The sequence below is a fragment of the Caloenas nicobarica genome, chromosome 9 (genome assembly GCF_036013445.1).
Source record: "Caloenas nicobarica isolate bCalNic1 chromosome 9, bCalNic1.hap1, whole genome shotgun sequence".
Taxonomy (NCBI): domain Eukaryota; kingdom Metazoa; phylum Chordata; class Aves; order Columbiformes; family Columbidae; genus Caloenas; species Caloenas nicobarica.
The window spans coordinates 20,696,620-20,717,863 of NC_088253.1; the positions used below are offsets into that span (position 1 = coordinate 20,696,620).

General features: G+C 41.2%; 1 protein-coding gene across 1 annotated transcript; it reads right to left on the minus strand.

Moving 5' to 3' along the window:
- Positions 1-839: 839 nt before the first annotated feature.
- On the minus strand, positions 840-20,961 carry MLYCD (malonyl-CoA decarboxylase). The gene is given in 7 exon segments (XM_065640936.1): positions 840-1,723; positions 10,518-10,667; positions 11,170-11,326; positions 12,347-12,459; positions 20,023-20,814; positions 20,817-20,903; positions 20,905-20,961. Coding segments are annotated over 7 exon segments (1,890 nt in total). The 3' UTR covers positions 840-1,189.
- Positions 20,962-21,244: the final 283 nt, after the last annotated feature.

Sequence of the window (21,244 nt, forward strand, 5' to 3'; positions counted from 1 at the left end):
ATTATACAATTTCACTCTAGAAGAAAGCCTAATTGGACACTTACAGCTTTCTTCCCTTCTGTTTTCATACACAAGCAGGAACCCCACCATTTTCAAATCCTCTGTATAATTCTTGTCTTGAAAACAGGACTGGAATTTGACCAGACACAGAATAAATCAGAAATTATAAACCGGCATGAAATTCTATTCAGATGGCCCATCTGCTGTGGTGATGCTGTTATCAAGGAGGGCTGTTAAGTCACAAAGGGTACATGCTGGAATAAACAAGACATGATTTATTGAGAAAGTTTATTTTATTAGTTTATAGCTCAGTCCTACTTCTTTATTAAAAAAGCTCTTTGTCAATATAAAAAATTACCAGAAGTATTTTATATCTATATATATATATATATAGATATAGATATATATACACATATTTGGAAGCTTCTGAACTGATCCCCAAGTATCAGTCTCTCTTATTCTCTTCTCTGATTTGAACATTTCTTTCTTGCTCTTCATATTTTAGCAGACAAAAGGACAGATGTAATACTACATACCTGCTGCACTGAGAGATCCTGATTTTTCGACAATATTAATTCCAGGCTTTTCCATGCCCCGGCAGCAAAGCAAGGGTTCAGTGAGATTTTCAATGGGTTTGAAAAAGGAAAATATCATGAGGTTTTATATGGGAGTTTTTGAGGAAGAAAAAGACAGATATTGTTGAAATAAAATTGTAGATTACTCTTTTACTAATATATTTGACTGAAAATTTACCTTCATTCAGTACTTCTTTCCAGGTTCTTTAGTACTGAACTACCTATGCTTGTATTATGACAAATGAGTGCAGCTCCTTTCAAAGACACCATTTATACAGGTTTATTGTCAACAGAATAATGGTACGGCTCAAGTATTTTCCATTCAAGTTACCACTGAGAAACTGATTGACAAAATTTTACCCCTCCTTTAATACAAGCCTCCAACTCATTTGCACATAACAGATGTCTAGAACTTGCAGTGACTCAATCACAGCAAATCAGGCTTTGAATATGTGGCAACATAAGCATGAAAACTGATAACCTAGATCACCTGGCATCCTGCTGCGCTGATTACATTTGGTTTATAACAGACATTCTCGTTTAAATATAGACATTGCAAAATATTACAGATCTTTATAGGCGAGGAACTAGTTCTTAGTTTTCATACTATTTAATTAAAGCTTGCTATTTTGCTGGAACTGAGACACCAGGGAAAGAACCTGCTCTGAGGCTTTAATCTGTTTAGTCCCCAGGTAGGCTGCGCTATTACTGGCGGTCTCCTCGAGGAAATAGCGGTAGTTGACCATCATGCCACAAGAAGCAGCGATGCCCCGAGGGCTCGTGTCCGCCAGCCAGTTTATCCGCCACAGCACCGAGCCGTTCTGGAGATGAAAATTTGCTACGGGATTTAGAGCGTAGCCGCGATGCTTCTCTCCATACAGGTACCAGGCACAGAGTCTCATCAATGGTGAATGGAGCACTTGGACTAATTTTTCTGATCTCACCCACTCATTGTTATTTAAGAGTTTCTTTAGTGTTTCAGTAGTCGAGTCTCCTGTGATCTCACAGATTTCTTGCCGCTCTGATTCCGTAAAAAGTTCATTTCTTTCCAGTTCTTTTGTTTGTGAGGAGAGGAGACCAACAAGCCACTTCGTGAATCCCGGGATAGGTGAAAGAGTAGAAAAAGTTGTTATCTGAGGAAGTTCTTTCTGCAGACAAAAGGAGAGAAAAAAATGCATGAGTTTTGCCATAACTGACAATGAGAAGTCTGAGTGAAAGAACAACTGATACCCTTCACTTGATGTAAAGCGAAGACTAGGGATTCTGAGAATAACACATACACATAGACAAAAAAAGAAAGAAAATCACCCTGCCAGTAATACGTTAGTGATTAGAAAGTACTTGGAGAATGAAGATTTTAACACTGACTGAATTAGAGTCCACACACACAATCTCTGTAAAAGTACTTATGCAGTCCTTACCAACGCTGCATTCTGTTTTATCATTTTATAGGCAGAAATAAATAAATACAATTGTGTGCCATAAAGAAGTTAATCAGAGGATTAAGAGTTTTTCAAAAGATAAACTTACAAATTTTCAAAACCTTTTAAATATTATTTATTTTTCATATGTAGCTATCTTTTTTTTAAGTCAAAGGCATTTTATTATTTCAATTTATTGTAAAATCATGACAGGTACAATTTCTAGATTTTAATGGAACGGAAGTATTTTCTGAAGTTTTGAAAGGTGTTCTTTAGACAGGCCAGCTACTTTTCAAGCTATTCCCAAACTATAAACTAAATTGATGAAATAGCAAGATAAGAAATATTTGCGGTAAAAAAAATGTATCACATAGTTTAAGAAAATAAAACTTCTACTAATTTATGAGTAAAAACTGTTAACTATGTAAACATGTAAAGCAAAACATACAAAAGGAAAACTGTGTGTTAGCTTTGGGACACAGTGACAGGAAGAACAGAGAAGGTTGTTAAACTCAGTGCCACTTGGAATTAACAAAAATTCCATCTGTCAACCCTGCTGAAGGAGTGGGGGGGCAAGGAACAGAGGGAAGACGGAGCTGAACTGAAACAACCACAGTGTTGTTTTAATTACTGTTCATATAGGAAGAAGTGGTAAGAAACAAGACATTTATCAACATTGCAGAAGCATCTTAATGTCAACAGAAAATTGTCTTTAAATGACTACAAAACGCATTTTTTTCTACTTTACGTATTATGGAGATAACCATTAAAAAGCCATCATTGCTCAGATGTTGCCTTCCACTAGCAAATGTTGATGGACCACGTGCTGTGAGGTTGGTTGTGTCACACCTGCGCTCCCACATCCTCGGCTACCCCCGTGCTCCCGCACCCTCGGCTACCCCCGTGCTCCACAAGACGCTGCCATCTGTGTCCTGCTTCGTGAGGTGCAGGAGCCAGGGAAGGCAGACCTGGCACCTCCCCGTTGCAAACTGGAGCCAAGCACCAGTTCTAATAAACTTCGGTAACTGGAATAATATTCAGCTGGTTATTTACAACACCTTTTCCCTTCCCACACAGAGCTTCCCAAACGACTGACTGCTGTTCTGCTGGCTCTGACGCTACGATACACCAGCCAGCTCAGATCCACCACCTCCTCAGTTTTTGCCTAAACTGAATAACCTTCCATGTTCCCCTTATCTGAAGCTCTTTGACTATTATACACATATGTAAGTTAAAGAACTTGTCTTTTGGGACCAGATAGGAACAAGGGAGGCAGACCAAGTTACAAAGAAACACCCTGTTTCATCTCCTTAGAGAACTGGATAAAGAAAAAGGTAAATTATTTTATAAAAACATTCCTTTCTGTATCTTACTGAAAAAAAAAACCCACAACCATTTTTGTATTATTTTATAAAAACATTCCTTTCTGTATCTTACTGAAAAAAAACCCCACAACCATTTTTGTAATCAGAGTGCCCAGAAGATCCTGACTGTGTCATATTCTCAACTGCTCCAGCTACCCTGGTCAGATAGTGCAATACCAGTAAAGGGTTAAACTCCTGTGACTTTTTCAAGTCTGCACTAAAGGACATGACAATATTTTATTTTTAAGAGTAATTCCGAAGCATAAGTCTGTAACAAGATCTGTGAAATGTAACTATCCGGTTTCATGACATATGCATTTCATAAAAGAAAAAAAATATTCTTTGTAAATCTAGGGCAAGAGATGTCTCTAGAAGGCAACTTCTGCTGATATCTTAGCACCTCTCTGTATAATTTTAGAGAATATAGCATTTATAAAACCAAATAATTTACTAAGGTTGTGCTCTTACTGTGGACCAGGACTACAAAAGGTATGGATATAGAAAATATGTTTTAATTAAAAGAATGTTTCTTGGAGGAGACAGTTAAGCCTTTTTAGAAAAAGTTTCACCTCTGCTTTTGAAAAAGAGAGAAATGACCACAGTAAATTAAAAAAAGATATATGTTTGTGGGCAGAAAAAAGGCAACGAGAACAGAACAAAGCAACTCCATAAACTTCAAAATTCTTTCCCTTCCCAACCCCATGCTAAATACTTCCCCATGGATATAAAGACTATTTATCCACAAATCAATTCAAAATAACTTTATAAAATTTGACTACAGAAGCTAATGCACTCATTAAGTCTTCCTTGGATCACCTTCCATCCACCCCCTTGTAGGGTTTCTCAAATTAAGGAGTATACCTAATCATCCCATTTGGAATCCAGTTTTCTTTAAAGCAGCGGGATCTTAATTAGTCCGGCAGAGGAGAGTTCTGCTCAGCTGCCTCCTTGTCAGCTGTGCTTTCCTTGATTCAGCACTAATTCTCACCAAAGACAAACCCACAGCTCTCCTGGAGAAGGAGGAGGGAGAAAGATGGCACAAAAGTGAATTTTTAAAGACTACTGGAAAAATGCCTCAAGAAATTTGTACCTGGAGAAGAAGCTGCTAGCTTTCAGTTTTGTCAAGACGGTAACGAGCGTCATTACCTGCTGCCTTCATTTCTGCATCAGCACCACTGACCGGGGTGACTGCGGTGACCGACTGTAGTTCAGCTGCCGACACACTCTGCTGTCAATGATCTGACCTTTTGCGTGTCAGCTCTTACTGCGGCCAGATGAATTTCTGCCCCGAAGGGAGGGCCACAACTCCCTTCTGAAGAGTCGGTGACCCAGTGCCCTTCTGCCTGTCCACGCAAAAACGATGGGTGACAACTCAGCAACTGCCCAGGATGTGACAGACCTGCAAATGAACCTTACGGTGCAGAAACACAAATCTGTAATAACGAGAAATACCCTTTTCATGTCAGCATCCTTAAGCAGCAGCAAGTTCTCCCCAAAAGACACTGGATTTCAAAATGCGGTTTCATTCTTCGATGTCTTCACTCCCTGTTGTGGTTTAAAGTTCGTGTTTAGTCCGTGACACAGAGAACACAAGAAACAGGGATAAATTGGTGAAGTTTACAAATTAAAGACCTGTTAATGAGAAATCCTAAATGTGCTGCTAGAGGGAGTACAGATGTTACTTTTGTGCACTGGGCACGAAAAAGAAGAGGAAAAAAAAAGAGAAAAAGATAAAGGTTGTTAGATGCTATTTTCCTCTAGGTAGGGATTCAAGGAATAGAAGATGTGTTTGTTTATGACCCGAAGATGGGATTATATACCCGAAAGGTGTTCTTTTTTTCCTAACTATATTACTCATCCTATAAAAGACAGTGTCTTGAGAACATATTCCTTAGGTTTCTTTCACGAATTTTTCACCGATGTTTGGGGTTAAAATCTATGAGGGGAAGAAGGAAAGTAATGTTGAAATCTGAGCAGCAGAAATTCTTCTTTCAGGTAAAAGGAAAAACTGATTGGACCAAGAGAAAAGGCTGTTCACCACAAAGCCAAGTCTGGAAGTCTCCTGCACTATCTCTGCTAAGAAAGCACCATGTTGGAAAACACTATTTTGCTCCTCAGCAGAGCTCACAAACGGGGCTGAGCCGCGGCCGTCGCGTTGCACGGTAACAATTCCAATCTCATCTCCCTTGCGAAGCCGAGAGGGCACCAACGCACCATCCATCCCTGATGACAAAAGCGAGAATGAACGATTTCTTCCCACATTTGTGTATTTATAATAACTACTGCAAAGTTCCTAATGAAGTAACTGACATTCTGCTTCTTTGTGATATTGACTGCTTTTTGCTTATCATTCACTTTCAGGAGTGACCTGTTCCCCAAGCTCTACTCAAAATATTTATGAGGAAGTTAGTAGCTCCTACTCTATTAATAAATAAATATAAAATGGGAAATTGTGCGTATTTTTTACTTCTTAGGACACATAGCACATGGGAAAGTGACCCCATTTTGAAGCTACAGTGCAGACTACTACATATCTGATAAATGCTTGAGTTCAGGAGCTTATCTGAGGCAGCCATTTCTTGTAGAAAAATAAATAGATGCAGCCAAGTGTGCACATTTATGTTGCTGCTAAATCGATGTGCTAGTTTCTAAGGCTATTGGTGGAGATCCATTAATGTATATTTTCTTGTCGGAAACCCACACATCATTAAGAAACAGCTGCTCATTTTGTCTGGGCGTAGGTTTCTGGTTTTGGTCGTCTTTTAGGTTTTGGTTTGGGGTTTTTTTTTCATTGCAAAAGAGCACAGATCTCTCCTGTTATCCATATCTCATCTGAAACTGTCTTGCACTGTGAAAGCTGTAGTCCAAGGTCACATTTTTCATCAATGAAAGCAAAGCCTGTTTTGGAAATTATGATCTCCCCAGGTCACCTAGATCAAATTAAGGTAGCAATTATCAACAGCCCAACCAGAAAGCTAAAATCTGCCACCAATTGTTACGCATTCAATTGAGTCACACAGCAGCTATCAGTTTTCTCCCCCAAATGCCACAGGCTATAAAATTCTAAGCAGTTTTCTCAAAGGCTTCACCACAGTTATCTGTGTCTGTCATCTGCAGACTGAATTGCTATGATGTACCTTCTGCAGAGCTCCAGACCATTTAGAGTGGCTACGAACACGTTCTGAATTAAATGTCTGTCTAATGAGAAATCTGTTCTATCTGTCTACACATTCACCAGCACCCATCGCTCGCTAGAAACGCATCTGCCTGCTTGTTTTCCAGCACCTAATTTGGGGTTGGTTTGTTTTCTTACTAGTTGTCTTGAATTGTTTCAGAATCTAATTCATTTCTGGGAGCAATGCAAGCTTAAATTTAAGAAATACGAGAGATTATTTCTGTTGTCTAGTCTCTGCTTCGTATACATTAACATAACCATGAGACTACACAGAATGTATAGGGAGCCTATTCTCAGATTTGTACAGGGAGAACTGGGACCAAAATGGTATCAGTGGACTAATGAATTCATCCCACTGCTTGCCCCAACATAATCTTAACAGATAACAATAGAAGCCTGTTCATAAAACCCTTCTAAATTGTTTGTGTAGCAAACCTTTGTCAAGCAACTACCAAAAAAGGAAAAATCTCCTATTTAGCGCAGGATCCTGTCTGTTAGGGTGCCCTTTGTATGCGACACAAGCTGCATCCCTAAGGGGCTCTTCTGATCTCCATTATATCCTTCCCCTTTACCCAATTATATCACAATACCTGTGGCAAATGCCAAACCAGAATGTCTAGGTGGAGATTAAGGATTCAAACCGCAAACTGTGCACATACAAAGAGATGAAACTGAGGACCCATTTCTGTGACTCAACTTCATACGTCCTCCATCTGCTTAAATTAGTGGAAGACCAAAAAGCTGGGGCCATTAACTCCTGTGCAGGGCGTCAAACTAACGGTGCTTAACATTGCGGGTTGGAATCTTCGCCAGAGCCTCCGCTGCTGCCGTCTTCCTAACAGGCCTAATAAAAACCTGTTTGCAAGAGAGACTTTCATGGGGGGATCTGTAGTCAACATTCTTCGAAGGTGAGCAGTACCACCCTACACACGTGTTCATGCTCAGCAGCGTATGTGACAAGTTCAGGGAAATTAGCAGGAAGAGTTCTAAAAAATTAAGTTCCACCTTAACTGCCCATTGATGAGATTTTAAGGAATCTGGTACTAACTGAATTTATAGACATTATAGCATAGATACCTGTTAGATCAATGTTTTGGTACAGTTTATAAAAATCTTGCCAAATAAAGGCTTCAATAGCGGAAAAAAAGAGTGGCTATTAGCATATTTCTAAGTTTGTGCATGCCTTTTTCTGATCTAATGATATACATTCGTGACAGGTCCCATCTGGAGTTTTCCTTATGAAGAATGACAGCTGAGAATTCAGTTTTGAGGTTACAATGGCACTTACAAGTAGAAGTGTCAGAGCAGGTTAAGTTAAGGCAAAGTCAGATAAAGGATTTTTACTAGAGAATTTAAAAAGTTCTAAGAGTTTGCAGTGCCTTGGGAACATACGAATCAAATAACATCCCGCAGATCAAACACATCCACAAAAGTTAACTCAAATGGTAGGTTATAAAAATGTATCATCAGTGATTCAAATATAATGAAAAACAAAAGCCTCAACCCCTTCAAATGGTCTCCTCTTCCCAAAGCATTTTATTATCCATTAAATTAAAGAGAGTCTCAACTTATGTAACCTGGAACACTTGGTGATTTAGCAGTATTTTAAAGACTCATTTATTGCAAAGCCATGCAGAGGTTATATAAAAAATCCTCTTCCTATCAGAGACCTCAACTATCTATTTTTACAAAGGCTGCTGGAAGTTTGCTTAACGAGATGTAATTTCTGAGCCAAGATTTTTTTGCTGAGGCTCTATTGTTTCAGCTGCTGTCACCGAGTCAACTCAGCACTACTGTGGTACCATTTGTTCCTTTTAAACTAAGTGACTATAATATTGCCTCAAAAATTACGGCCAACCTGAACACAGACAACCTTAGAAAGTCCTTTGCTTACACCTGACCAAAGCAAGCACGTGTGTGCGATCAATGCACTGAAGTAGGACTTCCAGAATTTTGGGAGACGAGTAAAACAGGCTGCCAAGAGTATCACTCATCATCTCCTCTGCCTTTGCCCTGAACAGTCTAACTCTGCAGGAATTTCACAGTGGAAGCATTTTGAAGTTGAAATACATGGCTCTTCTGTCCAATGAAACAAAAAGTCCACTGAGATGGGAGTCACAACATTTGCAACAAAAGCTGAATGACCAGGCACTAGAGAAGTGCATCAAATAATTCCGGTAACAGTGTGATGACTTAGGGTCACTTCAACAGATGTGAACAGGTAATGGGAGATGGTTCTTGCAGAATTCAAGACATGAACATCAAAGAGTGGAAGAAAAACTGTAACAGAGTCACATCCATCATGAATAAACACTCCTGGATCATCCTTTTATCTCTTTTAGCCTGAAAATGGTACACAACAAGGTTCATCGTCAAGAAAAGGAAAGGTGTAGAGACAATACACGGAGGTCATTGTACCTTAATATATAGACAGATATAGAGAATAAATATAAATAGGCAGTTCAAGTTTTGCTACACATCCATAGTCAACTAAGTACATGTCCAATTCACCATATAAAACCTTACTAATAATAGCACATTTTTCACAACATCTTAAAGCAGTGTATGAAATACAAGTAGGGAGGACGACCTGCATCTTTCGCACCGTATGGGAAGCCCTTAGCTTTCAATATTATAATAAAGAAGTTATTTAATCTTGAGGCAATAATTTTATGATAAGAATGTATTTAAATGCATCTCAGCCAAAGCATTTCCTATTCATCTTGTATTTGATGAACCCTGAAGGGCTGGATTTTACAACACTGAAATGCAGAAACGTTATAAGTATAAATAAGAAACACGTTCTTCTGTTTGACAGAACGAATTTGGGAACCTGCACACAAGTTATCTAAGTATGATATGTCTATTTTCCTTTATAACTCACTCATAACTTTTCTAGCATTATAAGCAATTTAGTGATGGACAAATACGTTGTCAATATGGTTATTTTATGAGAGCAACTCAATTATCCAGAAATTATTTTTCAAATGTGAAAGCACGTAACTGCATGAATTTATTCCAATTTCCCCTCATTTAAGATCAGACAGATGGCCCAGCCTAATTATACCTGGACTGCTGCACTTTAGACAATTAATCTAAAAGCCATTCCAAAAGCAAGAAGCAACAACATTCAGTCAAAATATCCATTAAAAATTAAGTAAAATAAAAAAAAAAAACTTTAGGGCAGCCAGCTATGATTCAGCCATTGACTAATCAATCATTTTGTAGTAGTAGAAATTTGGTGCATCCAATTTCAAGTTATTTTTGTAAGCAGAACTGAAGTTCTAATCACAGACAATTTTCCAGACGTTGGAAGAATGAATATAAACACAAGTAGTGACTATTACTTTTAAGTGGTAGCTTTACTAGTAATTTAAGTAGTAAAGAGTATTAAATAAATAATGTACTCAACACAGAAATGTGACTGCTTCTTTGATACCACTCTGTATGCAAATTAAGGAATTTTCATTCCTTCCTCCAGTTGCTTGGAAGAAGATTCTACAAGGAGTCCTAAAACTATTAACAATAATCCCATAACATGCAATGATATTATATAAATTCATACAACTGAGTTGCATAAAGTACCTGATTCCTGTGACTTTCAAATGTTAAAGACACCTTCTTTACTATATTGCAAGAAATGCCTAGGCAAAGAAATCTCTCTCCTCTTTTTTTTTTTTTAATAGACATATTCAGGGCAAGCATGCAAACTGTATACATAACTAGTGTTAATTCAATATAACAAACAAGAAAATGAATTCATTAATGTACACGAATTATTTTTGTTACTGGAGCAGCCATGAGATTTTGAAAAAGGAACAGCTGGGTACATTGAAGGTTGATCTGGTAAGAAGTTACAAGTATAGGGGAAGACTTAGCAGCTCCCTGCCTTGAGCCGTGACACAAAAAGGAAACTAAAACAGCAATAAAAGGGGAGGAAATTGGCCAAGCAGCATCTGAAGTGCACCCTGCAAACACCTACCTGCAGCTCTTTTACAACCCGTTTGATGAGGTAAGTCCCAAGCTCCACACCTTGCAGTCCCTGCTGAGTCAAACTGATGGAGTAAAAAATTGCTGTGGTAATTTTGTCTGTATCTTCTGTTTCTAAAGGTGGCACTTCTTTCACTATGGCCTGGGAAAATAAGAATAAAATAAAAACGTAGTAGTTATTATCATCATTATGCAGGCCTTTCTTTTTAACTTTCAAATGTATTAACACTTTTCCCCACTGTTTTGTTCATTATCTTCTGGGAGAAACAAAAAAAAAAAATCTATTCAAAAAAATCTGCTTATCCATTAGCAAGTGCAGGAAATAATTGTAATGTGGATTAAAATTTTCAGAAGTAATCACAACCTCTTTGAAGTTTTAATCTCATTTGCCATCTTTTCTTACATATTTCTTTTCTTGTTCTTCTTGCACTTGAGCAAAACCCCAAAAATTCAACTTACATAATACAGGAGATAGATAGAATAGTGCTGTAATATTTAAGTGCCAATTCTCTCATCTCTTAATAAAAAAAAAAAAAAGAGAAACAAAACCAAATATTCCCAAATCATAAGGGATTATGGATTTTAAAAGAAGTAGATTGCAATTTGACCACTTTGCTGTGTACTAAAGGCATCAGTGACTGTACCTGGATGCTGCTGGAGATGTCACTGGTTAGTGCAACATGCAAGACTACCAAGGGTTCTCCTGGGATTGCACAATGAGAAAAAAAGTAGCATCTTCTATATGACCCAACTCGACGCTTCATATCAACCCAGTTTCTAACAGGATGCACGGCTTCAGAACTCAATGAGAAAATAAAAAAAAAGGTAAAATTACATCTCTTTCTTTTTTCATTTCAAAATAGAGATCGGCTGCCAACCCTACAAGCTCAGCACTTTTCCCACTGATGTCGGTGACAAAACTCTCCAATCAAAAAAGGAGAATCAGGTTGCAAGTGAAAAAAGTAAAATTCATCAGCAAACTGCGACAAAGGAGATTGTAAAGGCGTTGCATACGCTCTCTGGTTTTCTTTGGGATACACTTATTATGTCGCTGAGATTTCACTTGCATTTCTAAGCCATTGAATGAGTCGGAACACACTTTTAAGGAATGCGTTTTCCCAAGCTACAAAGTAGTCTGTTAGCACTCCCAGTCTTATGTCAAATACTTTCAGAACTCTTTAGAGATTCATTTTTCTTCAAGCTTTTTATATAACAAAATGCCACAAAACAAAACTTCGATTCTATCACCTTCAACTTCATCACTACAACTTTGAATATTTGACAGAAATTCAGAAATAACTGCGGTAGGATTTAAGGAAAGGAAGCCTCAGTGCACTAGAAGTAAAACATGCTCTTGAGCGTTGGGCACCCCATGCTGCATCAGATTTAAATACTGATTTTTCAGCAACACTGCTGGTGTAGGGTGAGGGGAGAAGGTGGTGGCAGCGGTGATGGAGGCAGCAGCACCGGTGGGAGGAAAGAGAGTGCGAGAAGACAGAGCTGCACGAATCCGGGTTTGTAGGAAAAGTACCAGCAGCAGCACCTTTGGGAATGTGGGAATAGTAACTGAGAAGGTTGGAAGAAAATACACCAGTCTGCGAGTGCAAATGTGAGCGAAAGGATCAAATTATGAGAAAAGCGATCCCTTTTACTGTTTACTTAATTCAGTTTTTAAAAGTGTCCTCTTAGTGTGTTAAATGCAACTATTCCTTAATTACACTTTGCCTGTTGAAAAGCAGTCTCTTGAAAATCGTGGACCTGGGCAGTCACAGCATTTCATCACCATTTCATCCATGAATGTGAGCAACTTTTAGCACTTACTCACTAATTTTCTGGAGTACTTCACAAGGTGATTGCCAAGTGACCCGTTCCAAGTTCAGGAATCCTGTCGAGAACCACTCCGAAAGCATGTTCTTTAGAACTCCACTCATTTCCTGCAAACAGAAGAAAAATGGACGTACCTGCTAAATAAAGTAGGTGGAACACACAAATGTGAGTAAAGATAACCTTGTTTCAAACTACAACACTGGGAAGTATATTAGAATCGTTTTGTTTATTCTGGCTTTAAGGTACTTCCCTTGCGAATCTTGTTTCTGCGCAGCTCTCAAGTTTTTAGAAAACAACCACAAATCATTTTGGTCAAACATCCCTTGGTGTAGTGAAAGTCTCCAGGTATTCTGGGATTATTTGTCATGTTTTCTTTTGTAAAGGCACACTGCAAGCCAGAAAAATAAGCTAGAGTTGTCAGATCTGGGGTCAAACTAACAGATTCCTATGGCTCTCTTGTCATCCATCTGTTTTTTGGAACACCATTTCAAGCTGCAGTCTATCAGCTAGAAGGGAAAACTGCTGACGGCTGCGCTCCTGTTAGGCATTATTTTGAACATGCTGCTCTGCATCTATTGGCAGTAACACGGCTCAGACGGCAATGAGTGACTTGGGAGAAAGCCGGTTACGCTACACGGATACTGGTAAAAGTGGAAAACCTATGAATCAGATGCGTTTTGGTTCTTTGAAGCACCTACAGGTTTAGCAAGTGTGCTCCATACAATGGGACATCACGCTGCCCAACTGAACTGAAGGCCACTTGTCAAGACGCAGAACGCGCTACCTGAGAGCAGCCCTGTGGAGAAGGACTTGGGGGTACTGGTAGACAAAAAACTGGACACGAGCCGGCAACATGCGCCTGCAGCCCAGAAAATAAATCATATCCTGGGCCGCACCAGAAGGAGCGTGACCAGGAGGTGGAGGGAGGTGACTCTGCCCCTCTGCTCCGCTCTGGTGAGACCCCCCTGCAGTGCTGGTCCAGCTCTGGGGTCCCCAGCACAGGACAGACATGGACCTGTTGAGAGGGGCCAGAGGAGCCCCAGAAATGATCCGAGGCTGGACCAGCTCTGCTGGGAGGACAGGCTGAGAGAGCTGGGGTGTTCAGCTGGAGAAGAGAAGGCTCCAGGGAGACCTTATTGCAGCCTTTCAGTGCTTAAAAGGGACCGATAAGAAAGGTAGGGACACTTTTTAGCAGGGCCTGTTGCGATAGGATAAGTGGTGATGGTTTTAAACTAAAGGAGGGGAGATTCAGGCTGGATGTGAGGAAGAAACTGTTGCCCCTGAGGGTGGTGAGAGCCTGTCCCAGGTTCCCAGAGAGGTGGTGGATGAACCATCCCTGGAGACATCCCAGGCCAGGCTGGACGGGGCTCTGAGCACCCTGAGCTGGTGCAGATGTCTCTGCTCATGGCAGGGGGGGGCACTGGGGGAGTTGGGAAGGTCCCTTCCAAACCAAACTATTCTATGATGATAGAGCTACTTCAGGCCCAAGTTTCAGCTCTATAAAAGCAATCCATTTGTAAGCAAAGAAGAAAGCGAAGCAGATGTGCCTTCAGCAATGATTTTGGAAGAAAGGAATATTGTTTATGGGGAATTACAACTCAATTCAAATAATCTTCCAATAGTAAATAGTAAAGCTTTATAAAACAACAGGGCAGCATGTAAGGCAAAGAATCAGCACAGTCCCAGCTGGAAGGGACCTACAACCATCATCTAGTCCAACTGCAACTGTGGCTGTTGAGAAAAATTCTTAGTGCAGAAAGACACAAAACACTCCGTACTACCCGAAACTGTGTTTAACTCAACTAAACTGAGCAAAATTCTGGGTTGTGTTTGATATAATGGTATATGCAAAGTTCTGAAAGGCTCGACTCCAACAACTCCAGTCTCAAGTTAGGTCGTCGTATTTTGTAAATTTAGGGGTAAATAAATTCTTGTTTTCATTTCAGAGGCTTTTCTAGTCATAAAATTACATCTCCAGCATTTCATTAAAAAGAAAATAATGCACCCATTTATTATTCAGCATCCCAATTTTAAATTTGAGCAACAAGACATTCTCAGATTAGTATTTATAATCACCAGCTATGCTTCAGTTTCTATTAGCCAGGTATAATAAATTGTGATTACTTTTTTTTTTTTTTTCATTCCATGTTCTTGCTACAAGACAGCAAATTACAGGCTTTTTGATCTTCACATCAGGTCTCTATTTATTGAGCAACAAATGGGAAAACTCTTTATGAAAAACTTAAATTATTCTTTCTTATTATGAAAACCCTCCTCTCTGATGACGGAACTATTTCAATTTCCTTCTCAAACTACTCAAAAATAAAATACTCCTTACAATGAAAATACATATACAGGTATTTATAGATAACCACAATATGAACAGCAGCAACTAACGCCCCATACACACCAAACGGACGGCTCAGTTACTGTTAGTTATTGGTTAGATATATGACAGGGGTACAAGGGAAATATTCCGCCAGCCTCCCCAGAGCTGAGTTTTTCCACGGCTTTGGAATGTTTGAAGTTTTTAACCTGATATGCTTCACTTGGGCATACTGATTTATAGACCTACTCCGAGATTACCACGGGTTTAAAAATATAGGTACAGAATATCCTGGGTGAGATACTGACAAATGTACCCATTAGCAAAATGAAATTCAATCGCGTGACACAAATAAAAGGGAACTGTTTTCCTGCTTTTTTATTGCTAACAGCAATTACTGCAGTAATAATGGTAGTACTGAAAACTTCCCCAGCTCTTTCATTTTATATTGTCTGATGTCTTATTCTTAAAAAAAATGTATTTCCCTCCCCTCTTCATTTTTGCTCATCTAAACAATGCGTGCACAAGCATTTTCAAGTGACTCAGTCACCTGTATATGTTATTTTACTGTAATCTCTTGAACAAACACACACCAGAAATGCATCATCAACCAATATCTAACAGTCCAAGTTGCTTCTGTGTTGATACGTCCTGAGGAAATAGAAAAATATTTTATATTTACAACGCAGCAGTGGGCAATCCTTAATAGGTCTTTGAAAACAAAGTAAAAACTAAGGTCTATCTAAGAAATATTTTAGACATTTTGGGCAAAAATAAAATCTCAGTAGGCCATACAATGCATTCTGTAATTCTCCTCCAGCATCAAGAAAATCCCCTTATTTCCACAGTTCCTTGTCAGTGCAGATATAAATACACAGAAGTTACAAGATTCTTGTTGCACATTTGCCTTCATATAGGTGTTACGGGTACGCTCAACACCTTGAGCAGACCAGCAGTGGTTTGGTACAGGCTCCAAAGGAAGCAAAATCTCACGTAGAGCCTGCACACAAAATATTCTCCCTTAAAGCCTGTTCTACCAGTTCCAATTCCTCTAACAAAATTTAAAACCACTTTCCCTGATTATATGAAGGTTGGTGTTCAAATCTTTGAGAAAGCTTTAAGAAAAAAAAATTTAAAACTTCAAGGAAAAGTTCAACTTTAAATCCTTCTTGTATTCAGGAGTGGCTACTATTAAGGGAAAAATAACCCAAATAATTATGGTATTTCTATTTTTCTAGTAGACCAATACAAGCACAACAAGATTACAGATACACTCCAACTACTGCTTAATTATGGAAGCAGGTTTATTTATAAATCAATTTGACAAAAATGCTATCGTTTTCATTACCTTTTGCCAGCAACTTGAAACTTCCACTGACTTTTTCTAAATCATATGGAAAGATGAAGTATATTTTAAAAGCAATAGTTGCATGATTTGCTACCTGAAATAATAACGCTGCAAATTTTTCACCAGAATCCATATTTCAAATGCTGAAACGGAGTAAGCAAGCAAAATAAAAAAAAAAAAATCTCAAGAGGAAAATGCTGGCACAGAAGTAGTACTGCAGGTGAGAGGGTTCTGTGCAGTAAGAGGAATAACGACACTCGGGAAACAGGTTTGCAGCAAATTTCACTCTGTGCATTGCAAAGGCTCATCAGAAAATCAACTCATTTCTAAAGACACAGGAAAACATGCATGTCCTTTGATGGAGGGAACAGAACGCATGAAAAGAACAGAATAGCAAGAGGAAAGAAATTCAAACAGCCTCATGAAGAAGAATTAGGCCCAGCTTTACTGTAATTTAGCTTTTCAAATGACGTCTTATTTGCCAGTACTGTTTTTTTGAAATGGTCACCTTAACATTATCAATGAGGCTCATGATAGCAATAACTGGTTCATATATTTAACAGAATAGAAAACCAACCTCTGTGACAGATCGGGACAGATCATGAAGAAAAATTCATCTTCACCATACATCCTGCATGCATTTTTGGTGGACTCTTTGGAAAAAAAGGGCTGTATAGCTTCAAAAATACAGTTTACTACTAAATTTTTGGTATCTCATTATCAAGAAACTTGTGTCAAGAGTATTCATCATCTTTTACACATCCATAGAAAGACATTTACTATGTCAAAATAACTTGTCACTGAGGACACCTATAATTTTTCCGTCTCACTCTAGGTGACAATTCTGCCTTCTAATAACTAACTGAAATAGAAACTAAACCTTATTTGCAGCATGTTCCTTCTCTTTGCACAATCCGTCATTTTAAGTATTTCCAATGCATTGTTCAGGGTTTATGTTCATGATATATGGAATTCTTCCAGTAAGGCAGTCACCATTATTCTCAATTTCTTATAAGTCAGCTTTTTCAACTCAATCTGCCGTACATTGGATCCCGACAGCTACGGCACCATGACATCTGATTTAATGGACACTGCTAAAATATTTCAGTGACTTCAGAGTCTTTACAAGTCTAATAATGAGACACATTTTGGCACACAGTGCAGACAGGCATATGTCATGCAGTACATAAAGTCTGAGTAAGACATTTGCATTTCTTCATTTACTTTAAACATTAATTCAACTTAAGAGGTGATTTATGAAAGACAACCGAGGGCATTATGAAGATGTGTATACTTGAGAGTAACTGAAGGCAACACCGCCCCACTCTGCAGTGCATCACCTACTTCGTTAATGATTCAGGGACAGTGAAACCAATGGAGAAACAATCATCAGGTAATTTGCATCTCTTGTTTTAAAATAAGACCTTAAGAAATTCAGGCAGACAATAATTCATCACATGTAAGAGTGAATCCTGACACATTAACATCTACCCCAAGTTCCAGAGCTTTTTGATGCCTTTTTTTGTCTCTCTCCTGCAGTTAGGGAAACCAGCAAAGAACCACTCTGAAATTGTCCTCTACAAGATCACAAAATATGTTATGGAACAAAAACAGTTCTCGAGACTCAAATCCTTCATTAAAAAGAAAAAGCATTTGAGCAACTCCTCCCACCCCCAAATCTATAGCCTCAATATTCTGCCATATAGTTTCCTCTGTTCTTGACATTTAAGTCTCAGAACAGGTAATATAGTATCTCACACCTATGGCTTAAGGTATCAAATTAAATACACATGATCACACAAACCACTCACACCAGCTTGGAAACAGCTCCATTGCGGAGGCCGTCAAGACTTCCTGCAGGTTGGGTTCTCGTGGTTGTTCTGACACTCACTTGCAATTGAAACAAATAGATTATAAAGGCCAAGCAAGACACTTATTTCAGAAGCAAAATATAACACCCTTCCCAAGCCAGAGCACTGGAACAGCACATAGTTCTAGGTTTTTGGTTGCTGTGGAAAACAGATGAGAATGACCCAAATAAAACTCCAAATGGAAAGGAAACAGTATTCAGGGTAAATTCTTACAGCCAATACAGTCACAAAAAACAATGCAAACCAGTTCTAGCTCAATCTTTCCTGGTTTAAGTGCAATTTATCACCAACCCTCAGTTACAGAATATATCACCTTTGAAAATAAAAGTGATCAACAAGTGCAGAAAAAGACTAGGAGAAGAGGTATGCAGAACGAAGCCCAGTTATATGACAAACCCAAACATTTCAAAAAATATTTTGAAGACAAAATATAATAAAATGCTAACGACAGCCCTTTTATTGAAGCTTTAGTTTTGCAGACTGTATTTTCCTACTTTCAAATGGGTCTAGTATGTTTCTAAACATACCATATTACTTGAGGCATGTACCTTCAGCTGTTTTACACATTTCTATCCTGCTAATTTTTCAAATTCAGCCTGTTTTTACTTAACATGACTCAACTGGATGTGGAATCTTAGCAATGCTCTTGCTACTTCAGTTATGTGATGACTGTGGTTAATTGACAGCACTGACAAAAAACATCCTTTCCTTGTCAAACTTAATTTGTATCTGCATATTGGCAAACAAGTTATGGTCAGTGCATCTGAACAACTTGTGTCTTTCTTTGTGGCCTTCTGGGAAGCCCTGTCACCTCCTGCCACTGTCATCTTCAGTTGGAAGGGACCCACAAGGATCATCAAGTCCAACTCCTGTCCCTGCATTATGACAACCCCACAGTTCACACTGAGGACGTTGTCCAGTCTCTTCTTGAACACTGTCAGGCTTGGGGCTGTGATACCTCCCTGGGGAGCCTGTTCCAGTGCTCTAGCACCCTCTGGGTGAAGAACCTTTTCCTAATGTCCAACCTAAACCTCCCCTGGCACATCTTCCTGCCATTCCCTCGGGTTCTGTCATTGGTTACTAAAGAGGAGAGAGTTCTTCATTCCTTCTTCCTGCTACATCATTCTTTCTTCCACACCCATGTCACCTCCTGCACTATGTAACCACAGGGGATGTTCCATCTCACCTATTTTCTACACACCGGCTTAAGTCATGACAAATGCTTTCTCCTATTGATATTCTTCATCATTAGCACGACACAGCTGCTACGTCACTATATCGTTGAAATACCAGAGAGAGTGCAGAGGAGGCGATGAAGCTGGTGAGGGGCCTGGAACAAAAGTCTGATGAGGAGCAGCTGAGGGAGCTGAGGCTGTTCAGCCTGGAGAAAAGGAGATGAGACCTTCTCGCTGTCTACAACTACATGAAAGGAGGTTGGAACATGGAGGTCTTGGTCTCTTCTCCCAAGTAGCAAGTGATAGGACAAGAGGAAATGGCCTCAAGTTGCGCCAGGGGAGGTTTAGATTGGATATTAGGAAAAAATTCTTCCCTAAAGGGTTGTCAGGCATTGGAACAGGCCCCCCAGGGAAGTGGTGGAGTCACCATCCCTGGAGGTGTTTAAGGGGCATTTGGATGAGGTTTTTTGGGACATGGTTTAGTACTAGAGTTAGGTTATGGTTGGACTCGGTGATCCTGGGGGTCTCTTCCAACTGAAATGATTCTATGGTTCTATGATTCTATGACTCTATCAGCCCCAGCAGTCACGCCACTACACGTCACTCCTGCAGCGGGCTCCTGACACACCTTGGCAGCCCCAGCATCAGCTGCATCACGTCACACTGCGTCATCGTGGCGCTTCCTCCACCGCCCCAACGCCAGCGCTTCCCAGCCTCCCACCCCCACTCGAGTCCGGCAAGCCCATTGCTTCACACCACGGGCCGCTCCCCTCCCAGCAGAACCAGCTCACACCGGTGCCGCAGCCAGTGGGGAAGGGCCTTTGGTCATGTCCCACCATGGAGGCCCCAACAGTGAACCGGGTTCATGGGCCGCTCTTCGGCCCAACGTGAGCGTGAAGTCCCAAACCCCATCCCCTGCCAGAGCCACCCACCCCCAGCCCGGCCCTCACCTTGACATGAGGCCCGTCCACCGCCTTGCTCGCCAGCCCCTCCACCAGGTCGCCCCTCAGCTCCACCAGGAAGCGCAGCCCCCCCTCCAGGCGGCCCAGGTGCTGGAACAGCCCGCGGTACTGGGGGTTGAGGTAGTAGCGGAGCCGGTCCTCGGCCTGCAGCAGGGCCCCCAGCTCCCGCTGCTGCTCCCGGGCCTGCAGCACCTTGGCGCTGAACTCCGCCACCCGGCCGTGGTCCACGCCGAAGTCGCAGGCCAAGCGGGTGAGCAGCTCGGCGCGGGGCGGCCCGGCCGCCAGCCCGCGGTAGAACCGCATGAACTCCGCGCTGCGCAGCTCCGCCGGGGGCGGCGCCTTCTCCTTGGTCTCGTAGGGCGGCAGCGGCGGGACGGAGCGGCTCAGCAGCTCCTCCATGCCCGACGGAGAGGCGGTGCTGGAGCCCGCCGCGCCCCGGCGCAGACCGGCCGCCACTGAGACGCGACGCAGCCCCCGCGACGCCGCCCAGGGCCCACGCAAGAGGCTCCGCGGACCCAGACACGGGCCCAGGCGGCTCATTCCGTGACAGCCGGAAAACACCCTCCGCCAGGGCCAGGCCGCGGCACCGCCTTCGGAGCCGCAGCGGGAGGGCTGATTGGCTGCTGTCACAGACTGCCAGCCCACCTCACCAATCGAAAGCGAGAAGAGTGTGGCGGGGTTGGGCGGGTGCTGGACGCCATCTTGAGCGTGGCGCAGCCGAACGGGTGGCTGGGCTGGTTCCCAGCGGCCGCGCCTCCTCCCGGCGTGGCCGCCGTACCCAGGGGCGTTACTGGCGCTTCCTCACCGCCCAGAGCTTCTGTCTCCCTGAGTGCGCTTTCTTGAGCCTTCCCTGTACAGCCCGTTGGCTCCCTGTATCATGCTCACCTCTGGCTCCCATTTTTCCCTGACCCACCACTGTTCCCTCATAGCCCGCAGTGAGGGTACGGGGGTTACCTCACGGCCCCAGACAGCCCACGCCAGGCCCGCTGGTATTTGCTCTGAAATAACTGCAGGAAATTGCACAAATTTGATTGTGTAATCTGAGGACACGGCCCTGAGACACATGTGACCTTTGGGACCTGGAGTGAAATAACTCCAGTTGTGAGCCCAAAGTTCTCTAAAGTGCATTGGGACTATTCGTGAATAAAGTTAAACGTACGCACACTGCTCTCGGTTCAGTCTTACAAAGATGTATTTGCCTCCTTTTGAC